The sequence below is a fragment of the Phocoena phocoena genome, chromosome 4 (assembly GCF_963924675.1).
Source record: "Phocoena phocoena chromosome 4, mPhoPho1.1, whole genome shotgun sequence".
Lineage (NCBI taxonomy): Eukaryota > Metazoa > Chordata > Mammalia > Artiodactyla > Phocoenidae > Phocoena > Phocoena phocoena.
Genome location: NC_089222.1, coordinates 138,447,157 through 138,473,428, shown reverse-complemented (window position 1 = coordinate 138,473,428; position 26,272 = coordinate 138,447,157). Strand labels below are relative to the sequence as shown.

General features: G+C 39.4%; 1 protein-coding gene and 1 non-coding gene across 3 annotated transcripts in view; one reads left to right on the top strand and one right to left on the bottom strand.

The window, feature by feature from the left end:
- The window catches only part of TTC3 (tetratricopeptide repeat domain 3), a 137,901-nt gene that overhangs the window by 85,867 nt on the left and 25,762 nt on the right, over positions 1–26,272 (bottom strand). For both annotated transcript variants that reach the window (XM_065876439.1, XM_065876440.1), the window contains 7 exons: positions 19,036–19,090; positions 9,851–10,013; positions 8,861–8,906; positions 7,914–8,034; positions 7,314–7,377; positions 5,078–5,138; positions 2,022–2,106 (listed from right to left, as the gene is read on the bottom strand). In XM_065876439.1, the coding sequence (XP_065732511.1) occupies positions 2,022–2,106; positions 5,078–5,138; positions 7,314–7,377; positions 7,914–8,034; positions 8,861–8,906; positions 9,851–10,013; positions 19,036–19,090 (595 nt within the window). The remainder of the gene's footprint in view (positions 1–2,021; positions 2,107–5,077; positions 5,139–7,313; positions 7,378–7,913; positions 8,035–8,860; positions 8,907–9,850; positions 10,014–19,035; positions 19,091–26,272) is intronic.
- Positions 13,662–13,734, top strand: TRNAG-CCC (transfer RNA glycine (anticodon CCC)). The gene has a single exon. It is a non-coding gene; the product is annotated as a tRNA-Gly (tRNA).

Genomic DNA, 26,272 nt, shown 5'->3' with positions numbered 1-26,272 from the left:
ACTTCCCAGACAAGCTAACAGTTTTTGCCTGGTCATCAAAGAAACATGCGGTCTTGCGTTATCTTGATGGAAGATTATGCATTTCCTGTTGACTAATTCTGGACACTTTTCATCGAGTGCTGCTTTCAGTTGGTCTAACTGGGAGCAGTACTTGTTGGAATTAATCGCTTGGTTTTCCAGAAGGAGCTCATAATAGAGGACTACCTTCCAAGTCCACCATATGCACATCACCACCTTCTTGGGAGGAAGACCAGCCTTTGGTGTGGTTGGTGGTGGTTCATTTCGCTTGCCCCACGATCTCTTCCATTCCACGTTACTGTATAGTATCCACTTTTCATTGCCAATCACAATTTGTTTTAAAAACAGAATGTTTTCATTACGTTTTAGTAGAAAATCATATGCAGAAATATGGTCAAGAAGCTGTTTTTTGCTTAACTTATGTGGAACCCAGACATCAAAGAGATGAAAATAACCAAGCCGGTGCAAATGATTTTCAACGCTTGATCTGGATATTTTCAGTATGTCGACTATCTCCCATGTGGTATAACGTTGACTGTTCTCAATTAATGTCTCAATTTGATGGCTATCAACTTCAACTGGTCTACCCGACCATGGAGCATCATCCAATGAGAAACCTCCAGCATGAAACTTCGCAAACCACTTTTGACATGTTCAATCAGTCACAGCACCTTTGCCATACACTACACAAATCTTTTTTGTGTTTCAGTTGCGTTTTTACCTTTCTTCAAATAATAAAGCGTAATATGCTGAAAATATTGTTTTCTTCCATCTTCAATATTAAAATGATTACACAAAAATTCACCAATTTTGAAAAGTTTTTTTTTTTAAATGCACACTGATATGACAGCTGTCATATACAACCAAAACTGTTTCGAATGGAGTTAAAGACAACTAAGTGCTAGTAGAGCCATCTTACATAAAAAACCAAATGAGGGACTTCCCTGGTGGTGCAGTGGTTAAGAAGCCGCCTGCCAATGCAGGGGACCTGGGTTCGAGCCCTGGTCCAGGAAGATCCCACATGCCGCAAAACTAAGTCAATGTGCCACAACTACTGAGCCTGTGCTCTAGAGCCCGTGAGCCACAACTACTGAGCTCATGAGCCTCAACTACTGAAGCCTGCAAGCCTAAAGCCCATGCTCCCCAGCAACAGAAGCCACTGCAATGAGAAGCCTGAGCACCACAACGAAGAGGAGCCCCCGCTGGCCGCAACTAGAGAAAGCCCACACGCAGCAACAAAGACCCAAAGCAGCCAAAAAATAAATTAATTAAAAAAAAAACGAACCTTTTGGCCAACCCAATATACATACATGGGGTGGGGTGCTTTTTTTTTTATTTAACCAAGGATTAACCTACACTGACACATCATAATCACCCAAAGTCCATAGTTTACCTATGAACCCTATGGTTCACTCTTTGTGTTGTACATTCCATAGGTTCGGACAAATGTATAATGACTGTATCTATCATTTATACTATCATACAGAGGATTTTCACAGCCCTAAAAATCCTCTGTGCTGTGCCTATTCATCTCTTCCCCCTTAATGTACATTTTTCATTACTTACCAAATACTACAGAGTTTTATATAGAAAGTTATATGATAAATCATTCAAAGAATAAAAAGTTTGCTCTTTAATGGTTCTATAGTAGATGTAATAAAACAGCAGGTGCTTAAACCTTTTAAAATGATTTAAACCTTCTTAAAATATTTAACTTAAAAGTTAACACTTTGGGAAGACTTGCTTCTTCCTTTTAAATCTATGGGAAACAAACAATTTTGTATTCAGTATTAACCATTAGTTAAATCTCTGGTTCACACACTTACCAAGTTAAAACCTAAATTAGTGACGATTTGGTTTCTTTCAATCATCTATTAAATTATATGTTCATAACTAAAATTATTAAAAAAAAACTTTAGAGATGTACACAATTAGACTTAATTCATGTGAAAAATGTTATGTTCAAAGAGTTTGCTTTCCAGTAGAAAAGCCTTTGCCTTTACCTGGTGTGCAGCTCTGGAGGATTTAGAAAACTGTTTCTCCAAGATGTTTTTCAAATCTACTGGTAAACTCCCTTGTGAACCAGAACTAAAAGAGAAAAGCACTGTTTTGAATTATTTTAAAATAAAACAATCCTGCTTATTATATAAATAAAAAAATATTTACTGAAGGTCATTTTAAACTTAGTAAATAGAGAGTCACAAGTTCCTATATAGAAATATTACCAAGATGCCAATTCTCTCCAAATTAATTTCTAAATCCAATAAAAATCCCTATAAATTTACTGGGGAAAGGGGACCAGATGAACTGATTATTCAGATGTTATAAAAGAACAGCTTTAAAAAAAAAAAACGAAAGAAATTGGTGGATTTACACTGATTACCTAAAGTTATTACAAATCTAAAGTCATCAGTAACAACAAAGTCATGAAACAAGAAATGTGCCCCAAAACACTGCAAAGATGATCCATCTCATATGAAAATCTGTTAACAAGATATAACCTTTTCAGAAAGTCTGACCCCCAATGCTGGTGAGGGTAAGGAAGATTCAGGTACTCCAGGTGGTGTTTTCTGACACCACATACCTGTCATTTTTCCACACCGATTCTCCAACATCAACTGAGTGTCCAACAATTCAATTCTGACACCAACTCTGGAGTTAAGAACTCAGGCCCCACAGGTTAAAGGCTCAGTCCCACAAGACTGCCCTCACTTCAGCCACAATGGGGTACCCAGGCTACCCATACTTCTGCCCTGCCGACTACAAATTCAGGGGTTCCCGTGACTACCCCTTGGGTTCAACTATTCCCTAGAACAACTCACAGAACTCAGGAAAGCGCTTTACTTACCATTACCAGTTTACTGTAAAGGATGTAAGTCAGGAGCAGCTCAGTGGAAAAGATGCATGGGAAGGTGTAGGGGAAGGGGGTGCCTCAGAGCTTTCACACAGTCTCAGAGGGCACCATCTCCCCAGCATCTCGATGTATCCACCAACCAGAAGCTCCCTGAGCCCCTATGTTTAGAGGTTCTTACTGACGTTTCATTACACAGGCGTCAATGATTTAATTACTGGACACTGGTGACTAAACTCCATTTCTTGCTCCCTTCTTCTCCCCAAAGATCGGGAGTGGGGCTGAAAAGTTCCAACCAACCACACACTTTATCTTTCTGGTGACCAGCCTCAATCCTGAAGGTAGGGACCCAACCTTGGGTCACTTTATTAGTATAAACTCAAGTAGAGAGGAAGGGGCTCATTATAAATAACGAAAGACTCTCTCATCATTCAGGAAATTCCAAGGGTCCTAGGAGCCCTGTGCCAGGAACTGGGGACACAGACCGAATATATAAATATCTTTATTATACCACACCCTCTCACAGCTTAGTAGGAGTGTGAACACTGCTCATTTTTTGAGAGGAGAATTTGGCAGTATCTATCAAAGTTAAAATTACACATCCCCTTTGACAGCAGTTCCACTCTAGAAATTTCTCCTTCACACACATCTATACTAGGAAATATCCTGCAGCCATGAAAATGAAGGATGTAGATCTCCATGGTCTGATATGGAAAGGTAGTCAAGGCATTTTGAAAGAGGTAAAAGCAAGCTGTAGGCCACAATAGTTCCAACAACAATGAAAACTATAGTGTTAACAATAATGATAGTTCAGGGCTTCCCTGGTGCCGCAGTGGCTGAGAGCCCGCCTGCCGATGCAGGGGACACGGGTTCGTGCCCCGGTCTGGGAAGATTCCACATGCCACAGAGCGGCTGGGCCCGTGAGCCATGGTCGCTGAGCCTGCGCGTCCGGAGCCTGTGCTCCGCAACGGGAGAGGCCACAACAGTGAGAGGCCCGCGTACCGCAAAAAAAAAAAAAAATAATAATAATAATAATAATGATAGTTCAAGTGTATTGAGCATTTACCATGTTCTATTGCTCTAAGTATTTTATGTGGTTGTCCCATTTAATTGTTAAATAACCTCATGAAGTAGACATAATCAAGAAGAGCATCCAGTTTGAAAACAGAAACAAAATATCAGGAAAATAAATTTATCTTTAACAGGTTAAAGTTATAACTGTGCATTCAAAGAATTAGCATGTATTGGGTTTTGGCTTCCTTTTATGATGAGGGAAGGGGGGCAAGTAGGAAGACTCAAGACTTTTCTAACAAATAACAGAACAACAAAAGGCACTATGGCCTTGCTTTGTATTTAACTTTTGAGGCACCATCAAAAAACAGTCATTTTTTAAAAATAGGGCTTTACTAATTTATCTTCGTGCTTTGATATTCAAATCATTCTCCTTTAAGCACCTATCAAGGAATCAGCCTTAAGAAATGAAGAGAAAACTGAAAACTAGTGGAACTGTGGCAAAAATGGCTTTGCACTTTCTCCAGCACCACTTTCATTGATTTCATAAATTTCTGTATCTGTTATAAGATTTACAATTTCACTTTGCAATCCATTTATATCTTTGTAGCTAATGGGGGTTAACTCTAAAGATTGGTGGCGAGAGTTCCTACTGCTAATTTGGGGGGGATGTTTGGTAGAACGAATTTTGCAAGTGGTCGGTTCATTAGTAAATCCTTGCCTATGAATATACAGATAGCCACGCCAGTGTATGCAGAGTTAAGTTCCCAGATGGCCAAGAAATTGCTAACGGCAAGTTTCCAAAGCAAGGCACTAGAGAAGGGAGTCAGAGAGAGGGGAAATAAAGCAAACAGGGAAGGAGACTAAGTTTTCACTTTATACTTATCTGAATCTTTTTTCCTCTTATGAGCCTGTATTTTGGAATTTTAAGAAATTAATACTGATATATCTCGTATTATATGACTTTCATAAATCAGTATTAACATCCAGGATTAATACTCCTTTAGTCAAAAATGACCCTCTCCTAATAAAGACATGCCGTGCTATTTGAAAGGGATTTTTTACTACTTATCATAGTACACATGCGTAAAGGCAGCTACTACTAGAAAGAGATTTAATTTTCTTTTTTCTTTTTTCTTGGGAGGAGGGCATTACAGAAACAAAACAAACAAAAAACCCTTACATTAAAAAACATACCTGAACTTCTCCAATTCATTGTTTCGGGATTTTTGTTTTCCTTTATATTTTGGAGGCTGACCTGTGAATACAAAAGTATTTGTTCCTGAAATCTGTACATAAAAATCTACAAGCTTGAAAGTAAAACATTTTTTTAAAATGTAAATTGGAATAAGAAAGCAAAGGAGGCAACACTGTATGTGAGTCTAACTATAAACAGGTAAGCCAAAAAAAAGAAGCTACTGATGATGTTTCGCTATGTATGCTATAAAATTATTATAAAGATAAATTATAATGATGATTATCATTTAGTCCTATAGTAGATAACAGAAGAGATACAGGTGTAGTTCCTGTTCTCAGGCAGTTTACAATCAGATGGGAAGAAAAGACAGTCACGTCACCAATTAAATAACAATCCCCATTAAGAAGAAAAGAAGATGCATTGTTACTGAAATATTAATTCCATAGTAACTGCTCTTGTAACTCCTAGAAGGGAAAAATCACTTAAGCTGGAGTGGCTGGGAAACACCTTAGTGGAGATGCAGCATTTGTATTTAGTTTTAAGGAACAAGTAGGATTTGCAAAGAATGGGCCAAATGAAGTTTTATTTTAAGAAACACTACGTAAACCTGTGTGACTGGGTGAGTTAAGTAAGGATAGGTTGAAAGGGGCTGCAAGCCAGGCAGGTTGGTATGAGTGTTTACAGGCCCAGGGCTTCTGACTCCCCAGCTCTGCGAGCTCAGCCTTTATCCCACTGAAAGGAGGAGAGAGCCACTGTACACTTTGGGGCAGGGGAGTCACACGTGCAAAGTTGTGTAGAAGAGAGCACAGCAACAGGGACTGGGTGTCTCTGATGGAAGCTTTGGGAGAGATAGCAGAGGCAAGTCAGAGCCTATGTATTAGGGAGGGGATGAGACCCTGAGCTCTGATGGCCTCAGAAAACAAAAGAGGCTTCTAGAAAGAAAGAAGAGTTCTAATTTGATTTCTACTGTGTCACCTAGGGCAAAATTATTTAATCTAACCCTGGGACCTCAATTTCTTTGACTGAATATAGATGCGGAAGTATGGATGGTATTTAAATTATTTAAATGTGCTATCTGATAATAATGGTCTAAGAAATACAAATAAATTAAAAGCTGTTTCCAAAAGAACAGTTTTATTCTCAAAGATTTTTCACATGCTATAAAGTCACATCAGGTAAGACAAACACCTGCGTTTCCCCCTCTTTGTAACTGTGCTGAAGTGCTAACCAGTAGTTAAGTGGTTGGATATGCAGCACTGGAGCCTAAGAGAAGATAGAGCTGCAGGAAGTAAAAGAAAGAAATGGCTGCCAGAAGTAAAAACACTGAAAAAAATAAACAAATGAACCAAAAAACAGGTGGAAGGAAAAGAGAGCAACCGGATCACTAACTAGAAGGCCAACAATCTCACCACAATAACTCTGAAAGGAGCACATGAAAGCTTGAGATAAGTAACCTGTGTGTAACAACAACTTTGAGTTGCTGAATTCTCTCAAACTCTGTTTTAAAAGGCAGAGAAGAATAACCCACTTAGAACGATTTCTCGCAAAAGCTGGGAGTATAAACGGAGACTGAGAAATAAATGAGGCATGAGTGTCCACTTCTCTGGAACCCTTCATTTCCCAAAGATGCCAAGTAGACAAGATCTGGCTGTGTGTCTGCGTATTTTCTAGATGCATAAATAAACATATGCACTAAGCACATACAATTTAAATAAACTAGTATTAGGCTAAAGCATCCATTCTCAACAGGGGTGACATACCCACAAGAAAGTCATAACTGGTTATTGGAAGATGAAAAAAACCCGTTTTTATATATAAAGCACACATGTACGTACAGTACATAAACAGATAAACAGTATTTGTGATATTAAAGTTTCACGAGGGGAGGGTAATTAGGGGAAAAAAAGTGTCTAGAAAGGCTCTGGGAGCAGGGGGTAGATGATGAAATAAAAGTTGAGAAACACTGGCCTAGTGGAAATTAGGTAGCAGACCACGAAGAGCGCCATTTTTCTTCTCGATTCCTTTATTTGGTTTTCCAAGATTAAATTTATTAAACAATATGAAAAGACTGAGCATTGATTTCAAATAAACATTCAATATTTTCTCGACACAGACGCATTGTAAAGTAAAAGGAGAATAACAGCAAATATAAGGCTTGTGAGAATTTGAGGGCATGGAAGTTGAGGCAACACTACGCTAATTCGGCAACAATTTACATATGGGAAAAAGACTCACTTGGTGGTGGCAGAAATTCAGGATGACAGTCACAGTCATCTACCTTCAAAGCTTCGTCTGCCACCTACCAAGAAAATAAAATTAGTGACCCTTTCAGAAAAATTCAATAGCTAAACAATAAAACTGAGTAGCAAAGAATTTCTCCAAGTGCCTAAAATACTCAGCTTTACCAAATGAATAAACAAACTGATAACTACTGAACAATAAATACTGAATTAATATTATCACATCTTTCCTTATTCTCCTCTCCCTAACTGAATACAGCTTCTTTGAGACTTTCATTATTAACAACAGAAGGACTTTACAGCGGGTTGGGAAAGTTCCCTTCAACGTGTACTACATATCTAACCCGAAAACACCAATTCCCTTTTTTCCCCTCAAACCCTGGAAAGAAATATAAATGTGAACTTGGTGATACCTGCTGAGCTTTGAGTACACTACAGTTCAGGAAAACTCAGACACAGGTCATCTGGGACACTGATCACAGAGCCAGGCTATAGAGGTGCATATTGGTTTCCATTATCACAAAAATATTATTGTAAAAATATAAGACTACCTATACTTGAAACAATTCTAATTTTAGTTTTTAACTGAGCTTACCTTTGGATTCTGATTACCACCGTTTGCCATTTCGTGGTTAGGTTTTCTGGAATTTTTTTCAGTCTCCACAAAGTTAAGTGAAGTACTAAATGCAGGTGCTGATAAACTAGGTATGTAGGCCCTGAGTGGTAATAAAAGAAATAATCAGTTTTAAAAAATTATTTTTAAAAAAGTATCCTTCAAACAAAGAGGTTTCAGCAAGTATAGCCTTTTTACCTTGAAAGCAAGGTAATATTGTTTCAAAGAGAATCTCTACCTGTGAGATTGGGTTTCATACATAAATATTACTTTAAATTTGGTATTAAAAACTCCAAATAGATTAAGAACAGTTCAAGAAATGTATTCTGGTTTCTAATTTTAAAATAAGTTACGTCTCCCTGTTATAATTTAACAGCTTCAATATCTTAGGCATTTAAGCATGTGGGAAAAGCTTAATCTATTTTAACAGCCAAGTGAAAAACGTAGAATCCTGGCTGCTATCTGTTTCCTTATGAGCACACCCAAGTCTATCTGCTGCCTATTTCTAACACAAGTGTCTTAGCCTTTGAAAGGTATCAGGAGGCTGGAAGCAGATGTTTCCAGGACAGAGGTGAGGGGTAAAAGGCACAGACTGAGCCCCGCTCTCTGCTGCCAGGAACCTCGTGGCTAAACTGGTGCCATTCAAGCGCAGTAACATCCAATTAACATTTCACGCCTCTTCTCCCATAGGCTTAGGCTCTGGATCTCCGATATATACATATGCAAAGAGTTCAGCCAAACAGTAAGCAAAACCTATCAGGCAAATCACAGGTCGCCTGATCTTACAAACACTTTAAAAACCTCTTCTCATCCTTCCATCTCCAACTTTATTGTGGTTGCTATTATCTACTAAAGCATCAAACAGCAATTCTGAAACTCACAGAGCAAAACCATTCCAAGTAACAGCTACTGATCTGATATTAACTCACCTGCTTTCATAGAAGGCTTTAATTGGATTCCTAGTTGGTGTTCGACCTACCAAAATGAATCACACACACATAGTAATCAGTGGACTGGCAACACATACTTTAAAAGATTTTCACATCTAAGCTGACAGTAAGAATATCAAATTTAGGGAACTGAAAAATAAACCTAAACAATTTTACACTTCTAGATGTTTTTAGTTTTAGAATGATGTCAACAAAATGTGACACAAACCTTATTTGACATCTCATTATCATGTGATCATTGACTAGATGCAGCAATATATAAATCTCAATCAGAGACAGTACCTGTCTTCAAGGAGCTCACAATCTTATAATCATGTTCTGTTGGATGACAACATCTGTTAGTGAAATAGGACTGCTCAGCTCAGCTTCATAAGACACTAACTACCCAAAGAAGAAATAACAGGAAAGATCTATATGCTGAAAGCATAGAGTGAAAGCATTCAAGTACTGGGAAAGCAAAACGACTTAGGAGAGAAAACAAGGGTAAATGAAAATCTGGAATTCCTAGCCTGCACACTAATTTATGATGTACCTATGTATATACATACATTCAGCATGCTACAGAATTAGCCACAAACTTGGTGCAAAAACATCAAACAACTCTATTGAAGGGCCTTTTCTTTAGGAAATAAGTATAATAATGGAGAAAAAAATCTTAAACTTTGTTTCAAAAGGCTTTACTTCATTCAAAATTTCAAGAAAGTATATTTTTCTACAGAACAATAAATAATAATTTGTTGCTGTTCCAAATAAAAAGTACAAATCATTTATTATTACCTATTGGAATACAATACTAACAAAATTCTACAGGAATAGAAATGAAAAACTTAACTGAGTTAACCGAAATAACATAAAGAAAGTACAAATCATCTGAGAATTGATTTATGGTCCTCCATTAATCCAAGAAACCCACCTTCAAAAGTTTTAAAGGGAATTCAACTGTAACCAAAAGAATCTTAGGTGAAATACCTTGCAGGTCTTCTATTTGTTTTTGTAACTTTACATGCTGCTGAATTAGATCCTTGATTCCCTCAGGGTCATTTTTACAGAGTTTTTGAGCTTTTATGTTTGCTTGCAGGGCCCAGTCATATTCCCCCAGCATAGAAAGAGCAGCACAATAACGATAATGACCCTGTTCCAAAAAGATAAATTCAAATTTTTCTCAAAAATATGCTTAAGTTCAAGAAAATAGGTAAGGAAAAAATATTTTGCTTGAAAACTGATTAGTTACTTAAAATGTTACATTAGGATTCTATCAATAAAATAAATAAAAATGTTAATACCTCTCAGGAAATAAAGTCACCTAAATGAGTTAAATGAGAAGCTACGAATAGTATTCATAATAATTTTTAACAACTGACTAGAGATCAGTGTCTCTTCTTAAGAGATTTTTGTAGCCCCCCCAAAGAAAATAATTCAACCTTTACTGTACGTAAGAAAGAAATACATTATTCTTATGCCAAATTAAGTATAAAAATGATGCACTGTAAATAACTTAATTTTTTTCAAAATACTTTTAGGCAGTAATAGTCTCTAAGTCATTACACTCCCTACACTTCTGAAGTCAAGAGTTTTAGAGCTGGGAGGAACCATCAGCCTGTGCAGTAGTTTTCCAGCCCTGCTGAAGAGCATGGGCACAGATAAGGGGGGCAGCTATTAATTCCATCTTTCTTAATCAGCTTTTAATTATTTTACCTCTAAGTATAGAGTTCTTGGCTTTAAGAAAAGATCCGAAAACCACTGATTTACTCTTAATTCCAATGATCAGGTTGCTTGTTTTATTGCTACAGAACCATAGTTCTGGCTGGTCCCATTTATGCATTTTGGGAAATCTTCTATATCAAGCATGAACATTTTAATCTAGAAAGCTAATGTTACCAAACCAGGGGCTAACTCAGCCAACCCCTCCTGTAGCTACTCCCAAACCAAACTCCCATTTTAGGCACAGTATCCATTTAAGAAGTGATTTACAAGTGAGATAGGCTAGAAACTGGCCTAATGCCACATTTATTTAGAGACAAACCAAAGAACTTGTATCTTAGGACTCCAGGTCCAGAGCTCTTTCCTCTTTACTACACATTTTACAAAGAACATTCTGATTCTACGAGAAAATATGAAATCAGAAATAAGTGATCCGTTTAAGAAAGATGTGACTTTCACTAAAAGAAGCCAGAAACAACCAAAGGACCTCCGTTTATGCAGGTTCAGAGCATATATAATCCTTCTGTGGTGCCCCAACCCAACCTGTTCCAGGGCATTTCTTAGCCAGGCTCCTCAGGCTCAGACCAAAGATCCCAATTCAGATTGCATTTGCTTAAACTCTGCCTTTCCTCCAAAGGCATAAGATAAAAAAGAGTTCTCACAGATACGCTACAGGACCAAAATTCTATCCACTAAGCATATATCAACTTCAAAGTTTAAATAACTGCATTAAAAAAAATCACAGCATAGCAAATTATGAGAGATTATAAACCTTACCTGCTAAATTTGTAAAAAACGCTTCATTTCTTTCTCTTTTTCACTCACCTTTCTCATCTTTCACTGGGTCCTTTTCCCTAAACTCTGAAAAACCCAGTGTAACTTCTATCAGTTGAGAAAGGAGTTTATTCAGCGCTCTCTGCTTAAGTTGTCTGAATGAAGCTTAAATTAAAGGTATCTCAGAAAGTTTCTTGAACCCAATTACATAGAAAGTTTTGCTCTTCTCTGACATTATCTCATTCTCTATCACATACACAGTTCATCTGACTAGCATCCCCTCCTCTTGTGTGCCATCATGTCCCTACTCCACACAGTAATGACCCCACTAGTGCCCCCGGCTCAACAATGGCTGACAGGGTAGAAGCATAGCTGTGACCCAGGAGACTGGTCAATCCAAATGCACCACTTCCCAGGTCACAGTAATTGATCCACAGGTGGGCACATGGCTCCACCAGGATCAGTCTGAGGCATTCCACAGTCATACTACATAAATACTAACAGAGGCTCTCTCTCCACTAGAATAAACAGTTACTAGTATATCAGTTATTAGGATATCACTTTTACAAAATGAAGCCAAGAGAGCCTATGCTCTAATTACCACTTGTGGTCAAGACAGAGTAACAGGGATTGGATATACCCTCTTGCTTAAAACAAACAAGGACAAAATACATGAAACGAAGGTTTGCAAGACACTGGACATCAGGCAACAAAAGAGAGTGATCCCTGAGAGATGAGAAACACAGAAAGCCCTGATTGCTCCAGCTTACTTAAGGAGAGATTCTAAGCCATAGCACAGGGAGAAGGAACCCAGGGAGAGACCACAGTCTCAGTGAAGACAGAGCCAGGAGTCCAGGAAAGCCAAGGCAGCTCAAGTTCACAGGGCAGAAGACCAGAGAGGAGAGAGCTGGACAGAGAACTCCAGAGATCTTCAGAGGGTCTCCCTTGAGTCTTCAGCTGAGTATCAATCAGTACATGCATGCGGGGCAATTACCAGAGCCAGGGAAAGAACCACTTGAAAGACTAAAAGGGAACAGTAGTCAGCACCGACACAGGGCAAGGAATAATTCCTGTTCCCACTGACCAATGCGGAAAACATCGTAATTCATGGAGTATTAAGTACTCAAAAGAGTTTTGCCTCAGTTGTGCAGAAAAAATTAGACCTAGACCAAATACCACTGTGATATCACCCAACAAAGCTTAAAACAACACTCCAAAGAATCTGTTTCCAAGTAACTTTAATGCATCCCAAAACGAAACTCAAAAGTATTTACAGAAATACAAAAATATTAGTACCAAACAAGGTAAAATTCACAATCTCTGGCAACCAATCAAAAACTACTAGGTATGCAAAGACGGAAAATGTGATCTATAATGAAGAGAAAAAAAAATCAATCAGTTGAAAACAATCCAGAAACGACACAGATGATAGAATTAGTAGACAAGGACATTAAAACAGTTATAAATATATTTCATATGTTCCAGAAGCTAAGGGGAAAATTGAACATATTAAGAAAAGACATGAAATATATAAGAAATACTCAATCTGCAATTCTAGAGGTGACTGCTATAGCACTTAGATGAAAAAAAATTAGATGGAAATAAAGGCAGATTAGACATAGCAGAAGAAAAAGACCAGTCAATGTGAGGACAGAGCAATAGAATCTAGGTAAAATGAAACAGACAGAGCAAAAAGAGAAAAAAGATTAAAAACGATGCTAACAGGGAAGCACCACTGAGAAACAGAAAGAAAAATGTGTACAGATCTGGATCTGACCATGCCTAAAGCTGACCCCCTAGACTTTTCAATCACATGAACCAATAAATTCCCTCTTCTACTTATGAGTTAGGTTTTGTCACTCCCAAACAAAAGAATTCTAATATACTCCTCAATATTAAAAAGTTCTTGAGGACATTTGTGAGGCTACTGGTTTGTATCCTGTATAACATCAAAAGATAACGCACTTGGAAATGTCAACAAATATCTGTTGGCTACACTGTAAAAATTCTCACTCTTTGGGATACAATGACTCACCCTCTCTTAATCCTAAAAGTATGTGTAGGACTTATATAATATTGTCAATCAGTATACCTCAATAAAAATAAAAAATAAATCATTTAAAAAATTAAAGCATGTCTATGACAGCTGACATTGTACCAGTCTTCTCTACCTGGAAAGAAGGAAGAAAAAGTGGTCTACCCTCACACAGAAATCTACAGAGTCTCTTCCTATACAGGCTTATATCCTAGAGGAATGACTCAATAGACTCAGATTCATGAAAGAACTCATAAAAGAATGGGGACTTCCCTGGTGGTCCAGTGGTTAAGACTCTGCACTCCCAATGCAGGGGGCCCAGGTTAGATCCCTGGTCAGGGAACTAGATCCCACAAGCCAGAACTAAAGATCCCCTGTGCCACAACTAAGACCCAACGCAGGCAGATTAATTAATTTATTTTAAAATGTCTATTTAAAAATTAAAAAATAAATAAAAGTAAAGAATGCATCTTGAACAGTCTACTCTTGTTTTTGAAGTTTAAAATATCCTTCAATGAGCATTCCTTTCTGGTAAAATAAAATGATAAATAAGTTCAATATATAGTTACCAAATTTTCTGAATACTTACTAAGAGTTGTTTTTCATCTACAGAAATACTTTTGCAACCATCAAAAAAATCTCAATTTAAAAAAATGAGTGAACCCACATAAATATAGTCAACTGATCTTTGACAAAGGACAAAGGCCATACAATGGAGCAAAGACAGTCTTTTCAACAAATGATACTGGAACTGGACATCTACATGCAAAAAAACGAATCCAGGGACTTCCTTGGTGGTCCAGTGGTAAGGAATCCGCCTTCCAATGCAGCGGACACGGGTTTGATCCCTGGTTGAGGAACTAAGACCCCACATGCTGCAGGGCAACTAAGCCTGCATGCCGCAACTGCTGAGCTTGTGTGCCTCAACTAGAGAGAGAAAACCCACACGCCACAACTAGAGAGAAGCCCACACGCCGCAACGAAGAGCCCACATGCCACAACGAAGACCCAATGCAGCCAAAAATAAAAATTAACTAATTTAAAAAATGAATCCAGACCTAAAGCCCTCGACAAAAATTAACTCAAAATAGATCACAGACCTAAAACTCCTAGAGGATAGCACAGAGGAAAACCTAGATGATCTTGAGTATGGTGATGACTTTTTAAATACACCAAAGGCATGATCCATGAAAGAAATCGTTGATAAGCTGTACTTAATTAAAATTAAAACTTATGCTCTGTGAAAGAAATGTCAAGAAAATGAGAAGGCAAGCCCCAGTCCAGGAGAAAATATTTGCAAAAAATACACCTGATAAAAGACTGTTATCCAAAATATACAAAGAACTCTTAAAACTCAACACTAAGAAAACAACCAATTAAAAAATGAACCAAAGACCTTAACAGACATCTCATCAAAGAAGATACACAGAACTTCCCTGGTGGCGCAGTGGATAAGAATCCACCTGCCAATGTAGGGTACATGGGTTTGATCCCTGGTCCAGGAAGATCCCACATGCCTCGCGTGCCACAACTACTGAGCCTGCGTGCCAGGCTCCGCAACAAGAGAAGCCACCGCAAGGAGAAGCCCATGCACCACAACGAAGTGCAGCCCCCACTTGTCACAACTAGAGAAAGCCCACACGCAGCAACGAAGACCCAATGCGGCCAAAAAAATTTTTTTTAATTTAAAAAGAAAGGAAAAAAAAGATACACAGTGGCAAATAAGCACATGAAAAGATGCTCCACATCATATGTCATCTGGGAAATGCAAATTAAAACAATAAGATACCACTACACATCTATTAGAACAGCCAAGGGCTTCCCTGGTGGCGCAGTGGCTAAGAATCCGCCTGCCAATGCAGGGGACACGGATTCGAGCCCTGGTTCTGAAGATCCCACATGCCGCGGAGCAACTAAGCCCGTGCACCACAACTACTGAGCTTGTGCTCTAGAGCCCGTGAGCCACAACTACTGAGCCTGCGTGCCACAACTACTGAAGCCCATGCGCCTAGGGCCTGTGCTCTGCAATGAGAAGCCACCACAATGAGAAGCCCATACACTGCAACGAAGAGTAGCCCCTGCTCGCCGCAACTAGAGAAAAGCCATCGCGCAGCAATGAAGATCCAACGCAGCCAAAAATAAATAAATAAATAAAAATTTTAAAAAAAGAACAGCCAAAATTCAGGACACTGACTATGCCAAATGTTGGCAGGATATGGAGCAACATGAACTCTCATTCATTGCTGGTGGAAGTGCAAATGGTGTAGCCACTTTGGAAGGTTTGGCGGTTTCCTAAAAAACTAAACATATTCTTATCGTATGATCCAGCAACCGCACTCCTTGGTATTTACCCAAAGGAGTTGAAAATGTATGTCCACACAAAAACTTGCACATAGCTGTTTATAGCAGCTTTATTCGTAATTGCCAAACCTTGGAAACAATCAAGATGTCCTTCAGTAGGTGAATGTATAAATAAACTGTAGTATATCCAGACAATGTAATATTTTTCAGTGCTAAAAAGAAATAGCTATCAAGCCATGAAAAGACATGCAGGAAGCTTAACTGCATATTACTAAGTGAAAGAAGCCAATCTGAGAAGGCTATACATTGTATGATTCCAACTATAGGACATTCTGGAAAAGGTAAAACTATGGAGACAGTAAAAAGATCAATGGTTGCCAGGAGTTTGGGGGGAAGGATGGATCAGAGGATGTCAGGGCAGTGAAAATACTCTGTATGAACCATAATGGTGGAATACATGTCATTATACATTTATCCAAACCCATAAAACATGGAACACTTAGGGAGTGAACCCTAAGACAAACTATGGACTTTGGGTGATTACGACGCGTCCACGTAGGTTCATCAGTTTTCACAAACGTATAGCCCTGTTGGGGGATGCTGATAATGGGGGAGACTATGCAAGCATGGGGGCAGGGAATTTACAGGAAATCTCTGGACCTTCCTCTTAATTTTGCTGTGAACCTAAAACTCCTCTAAAGAAAATAAAGTCTTAAAAAAAAAAAGTGAATATTTTGTTTGATAAGTTAAGCCAGGAATAAACATTTTACATAAAGTCCTCAATGTAATTAAGAAAGTTTTGAATTTAAGATATATGAAAGATAGCATATGTACTGTGTATATCTAATGGACGTTTCGAAAGAATAAACTGGGAAGGAGGCAATATTCAAATGATTAAGGGTGAAAATTTTCCAGAAATGCTGAAAGACATGAATCCTCAGATTTTAGAAGCCAAGCTATCCCAATTACGATGAATTTAAAGAAAATTCCTCAGACACATTGTGATGAAATTGCCAAACGTTAAAGACAGCGAGATCTTTTAAACACCCAGGAAAAGAAAAGATTACTTACAAAGGAAAAATAGCAGACTTGTCAACAGTGGCAAAAAAAGTCAAAAGAACGTAGACTCAAACATCTGCAAAGAATATTATACCCTGCTGAATTATTATTTAATAACTGGGGTAAAATAAAGCCATTTAAAAAAACAAAAAAAGAAAGTTTTAGTATACTTTTTCTAAGTTGATAATAGATTGAAATAGCAAAAGTTATCCCTGGAAAACCAGTATCATGGTCTAGGTTTCAGTATTATGAACTCTATCATCCATTCGTTCCATAAATTAACTTATACGGCACCTGCCAAATGATCAGCAGAGATTATGTTTCAAGTACAACAGCAACTCACAATGAAAATGGCAACAAGCTCACCACCTGCAAACAGAAGCATATCCAGTGCTGGATTCTCAATTCTATTTTGTCTTTCACTTGCAATGACACCTTGTAAAAGTCACTTTACCCTTCTGGGACTCAATTTCTTCATCTATAACTGAGGCATTGAAAAGTGACTCCAATATTTGGAGGCAGAAGTCCACCTGGAGAATTTTATAATCCCCAGATTCTAATACACTCCTAGGCCATCTGAATCACAATTCGGGGGCTCTGAAATCCTATGATTCTACTCACTCTGCCTTATAAACAAATATGTAAACACTTTTTAAAATCTATAAATATTGGTAAGCCAGTTAACTCATTTTAACCCATTCATTCAACTCATTTATTAAATCAACAAATACGGACTATGAGTGCTTGCTATGTGCCAGGCAGCCCGTCAGGCAGTCCAGATTCAGAAGTGAACCAACCAACCAAAAAACCTGTCCTCAGGGAGCTCACAATGTACTGGAGCACATACAAAAAGCAACACAACTTAAATAACATATATCATATGTTCAATAATGATAAGTGTTAAGAGGGAAAAAAAGTAAAGCAAAGAAAAATAGCAAATGTCTAGGAAGGGGCGGGTTTTGCATTTTAGTAATGTGGTCAGGGAAGGTTTCACAGAGAAGAGAACTTGCAGTGAACAATGAAAGGAAATAAGAGAGCTAGCTCAGGCTCTGGGGAAAGGCACTCTAATTCTAGGCACAGGGAAGAGCAAGTACAGACTGGGAGTGGACCTGGCATGTGTAAGAACAGTGAGGAGGCCAACAGGCCAACAGAGTGGACAAGGGAGAGAGCAGCAGGAGTGAGGTGGGAGAAATAACAGGTGTTAAAGACAGGAGGCTGGTCAGATAGATCCTAGTAATAACTTTGATCAAGCGAAAGAACCGTACTCATCCACTGCTTTATTAATGTATACTTAGGTTATCTGCAGTTCTGCGCCATTAAAACAATACCACAGTGACCAATCTGGTACATCTCACCAGGTGCACATATGCAAGAATGCTTGTGGGGTACACACCCTTGGAATCAATCACGGCACACGCACATCGTAGTGCTCTCCAAGCGGGCTGTGACAAATTCACACCCCACTGGTTTATTGAGAGTTCCCGTTAATTAACACACTACTGATACTCAGGACTATCCATCTCTAACTTTTGCTCATCTGAAGGACTCAACATCACACTGTTTTTCACTTGTGGGTGTACATGTGGGTCTGCTTGAAGGCTATTAGGCTCTATTAGGTTTCTATCTCTTTACAGTTTTAATTACTAGGAAACAGAATATACCTTTTTCTATCGCCCATTCAGGTTTCCTCATCTCTGAAATGCTTGTTTATTTCATTGGCCTGTTTACTACTGGGTTTCTTATTTATCTTTGTTCTTTGCGTATTCTGAATATAAATCCTATCAGTTATATATGTTCTATATATGACAAACTATCTCCTCCCAAATTATTTCCTTCATGGTGTCCTGACATACAAAAATTTTTAAGTTTGAGATAGTCGAATTCATCAGAGTTTTTTCCTTCACTGACCTGTGCATGTACGTTATTTAAGAAATCCTTTCCCAGCTCAAGGCTATAAAGCTAGTCTCCTACAGCTCCTTCTGGGTTTTAAGTCTCATTTTCCACAGCCAGGTCCTTAATCCATCCAGAACTTGTGGATGCTGTTACCTCAACCCTAAGGGATGCTCACGGCCCCTAGGGACTGCTGTCCTCCTCAGACACATGTGGCCCTTACTGCTGGGCTGCATCTCCTCTCTGATCATGGAAATGAAGATTCCCCTGCCACATTCCTGAGCTCTGCCTAATTTTATCCAGCATTTTTACATACAGATTTACATTCTGTAAACAGATTTTTCACAAAGTTGTACGGCACTATTTGTCCAATGTAAATAAGAAAGAAACCTACCTTTGTCCAATTGTTCTTCAGAATAATAGCTCTCTTTCCATCACCAAGTGCATTTCTAAAAAAAAAAAAAAAAATTCAAACTAAAGGCATTATATATTGTATATCTATTTAGACTATAATTTTCCATATATAATCTAGTTTTTAATTTTTTTAATCCACATAATATATGTCCATTATAGGAAATTTGGAAAATACAGAAAAGTAAAACAAAGGGAAAATGTCACCCAAAGTCACAATCACAATTACCCAGGAACAGCTACTTTTAATATTCCAGAGTACTTCCTGCACACAACTATTTACATCTTACCTATGCCTAACTTCTTGTTATTCTTTGTACGGTTTTCTTGGGTACTATTTTTGCAAGTCAGCAAGACTTCTGATCTCGGAAAATAAAACTTCCAGATCTTTCACACAACACATTGGCTAAGCTATAGCGGACAGAGCATGAAAGTTGGGATATGAGATGGGGATTAAGTCCAACTCCATCACTAATTCTCACTGGGGCTGTTAAGAAGTTATTAACCTCTCTGGGGCCACTTTCTCCTCTGTAAAATGAGGCTAATAACTGTGTTCTTCCTGTTTTCAGATACTATGCTAAAGCACAGTGCTTTGTAGACTGTCAAGTACTAAGGTCTAACACCTAGTCTCAGTTTCCTGGCTTCCTTACATTCAATGACCTCCTCCTCTACCCCAGCTCAGCCACCCACCACGCCCTCCCAGGGAACTTTATCACCACTCAAAACTGTTCAAAGCCCAAAATCACTAATTCAGGCATCCCACTCTTTCCCCCATAACCTAGCTCCTTCTATCTTACTTGTCCAACTATTCCTACTATCTCCTCAGGGTGCCCAACGCATTGACTTACCCACTTTCTCTTTTTTTTTTAACTTCCTTATTTATCTAGCTTAAGATTCGTTGGTTCATCATTGCATATTCCCATGCATACAACTTCTTTATACTTCTTTGTCCCTATGTTTACATCTTGCTCTATGGCAAAACCCAACACTGGATCAACCCTGCTTCCTGCTTTCTCCATGACTACATCTAGGGAGCCAAGTACTGCGGGAGAAAATTACACAGCAGAGCACACAGGTAGCACTACTACGCAGGATTCCAACAACCCAAAGGGGCCTTCAACATTGTTAACCAATTATTTCAGACCACATCATTCTCTAACTTTGTAAAATGATCCTTTCAAACCTTACGTCCTTTCCTCAAACTTCCAACTCCCCTTCTCTCAGCAGATGAGCTCTGCTTCTATTTCAATGAGTAAACTGCAGACATCAAAGAGAACTCTCTCAACTTTCTACAACCAAACTTAAAGACAAACCCACATCTGGCCCTGCCTTTTCTCTTTCACAATAAGTGTCTTCTTCTGGGCTTCCTTGGTGGTGCAGTGGTTGAGAGTCCGCCTGCCTATGCAGGGGACACGGGTTCGTGCCCCGGTCCGGGAAGATCCCACATGCCACGGAGCGGCTGGGCCCGTGAGCCATGGCCCCTGAGCCTGCGCGTCCGGAGCCTGTGCTCCTCAACGGGAGAGGCCACAACAGGGAGAGGCCCACACACCGCAGAAGAAAAAAAAAATGTCTTCTTCTTCCTTATATGGGCAATTTCTCCACTTGTGCCATATAACTATCCATCCTTACAATATCAATTATCCCTTCTCTCACCTGTAAAATTACCCATTCCTTCTCAAGAATCTACTCCATCAATTTTTTTTATTGTGGTGAAATGTACATAACATACAATTTACCATTTGAACCACTTCAAGTGTAAAGTTCAGTGGCATTAAGTACATTCACACTGTTGTGCAACTTCCTATCAACTTTTAATATGCTCAGATCTCTCTCATCTTTAAAAAGCAAATAAAAAATAAATCTTAAACCCTAAGCAAACACTGTTGGTATTCTACCCAGCAGCTATCCCCTCCTCTACCTGATTACTAGACTTCCACCGTGAGGCTCTACCTCACTACTACAAGATTTAGAGATAATTCCTTATTAGTTTAAACCAATCATGGCAATCCTACTCTCCTTTCCATTGACAGGTTTAGGGGTAGTCATGTGACCCAGACCTGAAGGGACTTATCACTCTTAAAAAGAGATTACAAAAAAATAAATAAAAGATTACAAAGAAGAACAAAACTAGGTAACTTACCCTATCAGATAGCAATACCTACTAAAAGGCCAAATATACTTTTCTTTTAATAAAAAATAAAAAGCTATCTAAAGATAGATGATCTAACAAACAGAATAGGATATAGAAATCAGAAACAGATCCTTACACAGTCACCTGATCTATATGACAAAGATGACACTGCAGTGCATGGAGAAAACATACTCTTAAAAAATGGGGCTGGGTCGGCTGAAGGGGGTCTCTTCGGTACCCCTACAACTAGTGCAGAGCCTGCTGTGTAGAACTGCTCACTGGTTATACATTCAAAGAATGAGTGAATGGATGAATGAATAACTGTGTCCTCCACATCTACATGCCTGAGGCAGAGCAGAGGCAGCAGCACAAAGAGGGTGGGGGGCTGCGAGCAAGTGGAGAAGCTAAAAAGGCTTCCTCCTCCCCCTCCCCCTCCTCCATCCATCCACCCATTTCTTGTGCATCTACTACATGCCGGGCACTGTGTTACGGACACAATGTGGACAAGCTGGACACGGCCCTGCCCTCTTAGGACTGACATTCTAATGGGGAGACAAGACAATATGGGAACAAATAACTAAGTGATTTCTAAGCCACATGAAGACTACTGAGGTGGAGAGAGTGAATTTTCAGGAAGAAGGGTCAGGGCAGGCTTCTACAAGGAGGTGATATTTGTGCTGAAACTCAAATAAAGGGAGGGAGGGAGCCCTGTGATACCAGGGAAGAGCGTCCCAGGTAGAAGGGACAGACAGTGCACAGGGTCTGGGGCCGAAAGCGGGGCAAGCAAGCAGAGGGGAGGGGGTGACAGCAGAGGCCACAGAGGTAAAGAGAGGAGGGCGTAGGGATGGGAAGGGTTCCTGGGTTGGGGGCCTGAGGACCTGCGAGGGCTGGAGGCGAGGGCAGAGGCCTGTCGGTCTCCAAGGGCAATGCTGACGGATTCGGGGCAGCAAAGAGAAATAAGGCTGTCTCATCAGAGCTGGCTTTGGAAGCCTCAGGGCCAGAGGCAGTACTGGGGGAGAGGACCAGACCCAGGGGAGGGGGCTCCAGAAAAGCAGCCCAAGAAGCAACGGATGGGCAGGTTTAAGGAGGTGGGTTCACTGTGGTGGGAGCTCAGAGTAGGGGATTCTGGGAAGCAGAATTAGCTGCAGGCAACGCCAGGATTGCAGAGAGGTGAGAAGCAGACTGATCCCCACTCACAGGCTCTCCAAGGAGCCTGGTGTGGGAGTCGGGGTGTGGGGAGGGCCCTATTCTGGCCTGGTCCCTCAGAGGCAGGGCTGCAGTGGGAGCCCTGCTCGCTTGCCCTGGGATAGCAGCCCCACCAAGGCTGGCCCTGGCGTGGGGGGCGGTCTTGGGCCCAAGAAAAAAGAAAAAAAGAAAAAGAAGGAAAAAAAAATGGGGCTGGGCCAACTGGACATTCATATGAACCTTGAACCCTACCTCATACAAAATACAAAAACCAACTCCAAATGAACAATAGATTTAAATACCAAAGTTAAAAAATCAAGCTTTTAGAAGAACAAAGAACATTTTGTAGAGTAGGCAAAGATTATAATCAGAACACAGGAAGTGCTTACCACAAAGGAAAAAATTGATAAATTGTACTATATTAAAATTACTACTTCCACTTGCGAAAAGAAAACATAAAGAGCAAAAAGGCAAGCCACAGTGTCAGAAGGTATTTGTAATACGTATATTTGACCAATGACTCATATCCAGAATTTTTTTAAAAAAACCTCCTACTAATGAATAAGACATTCAACTCAAAAGAAAAAAAAAATAGCAAAAGGCTGAAGATTCAAACAGGCACTTCACAAAAGAGAATATCTGAATGGTCAATAAGCATGTGAAAAATGTTCAACTTAAATCTCCTAAATCAACTTAAGGAAATGCAAATTAAAATCACAGCACTGGATCACTACACATCCAGCAGAATGCCAAAATGAAATGACACAAAAGAAGAAGTGTTAGTGAGGATGTGGAACTAAAACTCTCATATGCTGCTGGCAGGAGCGTAAAACAATACAACCACGGGTGTGCTTATGTTCAGTGTGCTACAGCTGAACATAAGCACACCCTCCTGTCCCAGCAGTGCCACTCCTTCATTATATACTTAACAGAAATGAAGACATGTGTTCACAATGACACCATCTAGGTCAAGTACTAGAAACTACCCAAATGCCCATCAACACGAGAATGGATAAAATGTGGTATATTCATGCAATAGATGAACACTTCACAACTCCATGCAACAATATGGATCTCAAACACAATGCTGAAAACCAGACATAAAAGAGCACATACCACATGATTCTGTTTATATTACACAAAAGCAGGCAAAACTAACCTATGGTGTCAGAAGTCAGGACAGGAGTTATCCTGGGGGGAGGAAGTAGGTAGTGACAGAAGGAGGAACAGGGGTGACTTCTGGGTTACTGGGGTTGTGATCTGGGTGCTAGTTATGGTCGTTTGGTTTCTGAAAATTCAACCTATACACTTATGAACTATACATTTCTCAGTGTATGTACTAAGGTTTTAGTTTTGAAGATTACAACAGTCATCCTTCTGCTGGAGGCTGTAACGTCCAGTGTGGTATCTGAATTACAGTAGCCATCCCGCCATCCTGAGGGGGCAGCTTGAGGTCCAAGTCATACAGTGGGGCTGGAAAAAAAAAAAACCTAGGTCTTTGATGACATAAACACACAACCTCAGAATCACCTTCTTCTGGAACTCCTGAATAAGGTAAGTTTTCTTCACCATTTAAACCAGCTGAATAAGAGACTTCTGCTATTTGCAGCCAAAAAACATCTTAATGCAATGGCAAACCTCTTCTGTTCCTCACTGCCTCTCTCCCAGAACACCTTTAACGGCTGCCTATGCTAGCTGCTCCATTTCCTCACCCTCATTTCTCAACCCACTCCAGCCCAGCATCTGTTCCAAGCTTCCCACTGACTGCTCTCCCTATGGTAAAAGAGATCCATAGAACTAAATCCAAATTCCAAATGGCTTCTCAGCAACAGGCAGTGCTGGCTACTCTTTCACTTGCTTCCATGATCCCACACTTACTTTCCTCCTACCTCTCTGGCCACCTCGTAAAAGTCTCCTGTGCAGGTTCATCCTTCTCTAATTGGCCACTGTTTGTGTGCCTCAAAGCTCGGTCCTACTTCCTCTTCTAATCTCGACCCTGCCCTCTCTAGACTAGCAGGTCTCAAACCTGGCTGCACACTTGTACTACCTGGGGGGCTTCTAAAAGCCCAGGGCCCAATTAATTCAATCAGAACTTGGACTGTAGCCTACAAAACCCTCCTTGGTCTAGCCCCTGACAACCTCTCCCCCTCCTTCTCTGTATTCAGACACACTAGTAATTCCATGAACACAACATGCTGTGCTCGCTTCGGCAGAACATAAACCAAAACTGGAATGCAATGTGCTCCTTCCCACACTGCTGGTCCACTGTCTAGAACACAGGGACTATGTCTGCTTTTGCTCATTTCTAACATACCAGTGTTTAATGTTATTTATTATAATAAACAATACTATAATACCTATAATATATAATATTATATTGCTATTATAATTATAATCACATTTTAAGTATATTTATTAATATATAAATGTATATTAAATGTATATTAACATTTTCATATTTACTAGCATTTGACCACATTCGTCTATGAAAGCGAAGTGGGCGGAGTAAATGACGTCGTGTTACTGCTCATCCAAGTCACTGTAGCCCAGGGTCCAAACACTCTGGAGGGCAGGCCTGACTTTAGCAGCAGAAATACCCCAGCATACATCTATGAAAACAGGAAAACCCCAGAGATGCAACCCAGTAGTGTGTACTGGACAGAGAGTAAGAAACAGAGCTCTAGCATAGATGCTCCAATTTATTACATGTTACACGGAAAGTGTATTTCTCCAGTCCCCACCCCTATCTAGTTCCTCACATACAATATGTTACATTTTGCCCTAAATTATGTTATGAAAAAACACTTATTTCCCCCTCCTCTAGCTTCCATGTGGATTTGCTAGATTAATCACTAGTGAGCTCTCTCCTCTCCTAAACCTAACTTTTCCCCGAGGGAATAATAACTTATCTAATGGTGGGGGAGAGGCATCAATCATATGGGGCTTAGCCTCTTCTTTTTCTTTCTTTGGGACCTTATCTTAAACAGCAACATAACACCAGATTCCCTTCTCCTCCAAGGTTAAAGTTCACGAGGGCCCCTGTTACCTGGTTCTGTCTGTGACATGGATGAACTAATAATAAGTCACTTGGCTATCAGACTTAAGGCCCGGTTCTCCAACAACTGTATTAGTAATGGAGGCGAGACTGCATCACCAATTGTCTTCTGCTTCCATCTCTTAGGTAATTCTGGACTTGGGAGGGGAAGGAGATGCCATTAACTAACTCTCTCAAACCACAACATATAAGTATGTAAGAACTTTGAATACCACAAAAGAATTACTTCTCCCCCTACTGTAAATCATCACTTTCAGGGCCTGACCAGACCACAAAGAAGTAACAATATTACTCCCCAAGGTTCTCCATCTTACAATGAAACAACAAAAGCAGGATTCAGATATAATGTCAGTTACTGTCAAATATGCAGTGACTATTAACCATTGACTGAATAAACACATATATTTTAAATCAAAAGTTAGTGTCTGCAATTAAAATTACATATGCTCTTTCATCCAAGTAAAATACATTTTTATCAGGAATTTATCCTACATATATATATATACTTGCATCTGAGTGTAGAATGTAAGTAAAAGGATATTCCTGTATATAATTTTTAAAACTGGAAATAAGCTATATTCTAATACAAACTATTTCACTGAGTAAAATACTATGCAGCCGTGAATAAAAACTAGGGTAGATCTCTATATTCACCGATATGCAACAACTCCAAGATTTAAACATTAAAAGCATCAAGACGTACAACAGGGTGTATAATATGCTCTTATCCATGTTAAAAAAAAAAAAAGGACATATACCTTAGACTGAACAAACAAAATGCCTTATTCTGATTTATAAAAGCAACTTCATTTGGTTCAATGTAATAAGTGCTAGTATAGTCATGAAATA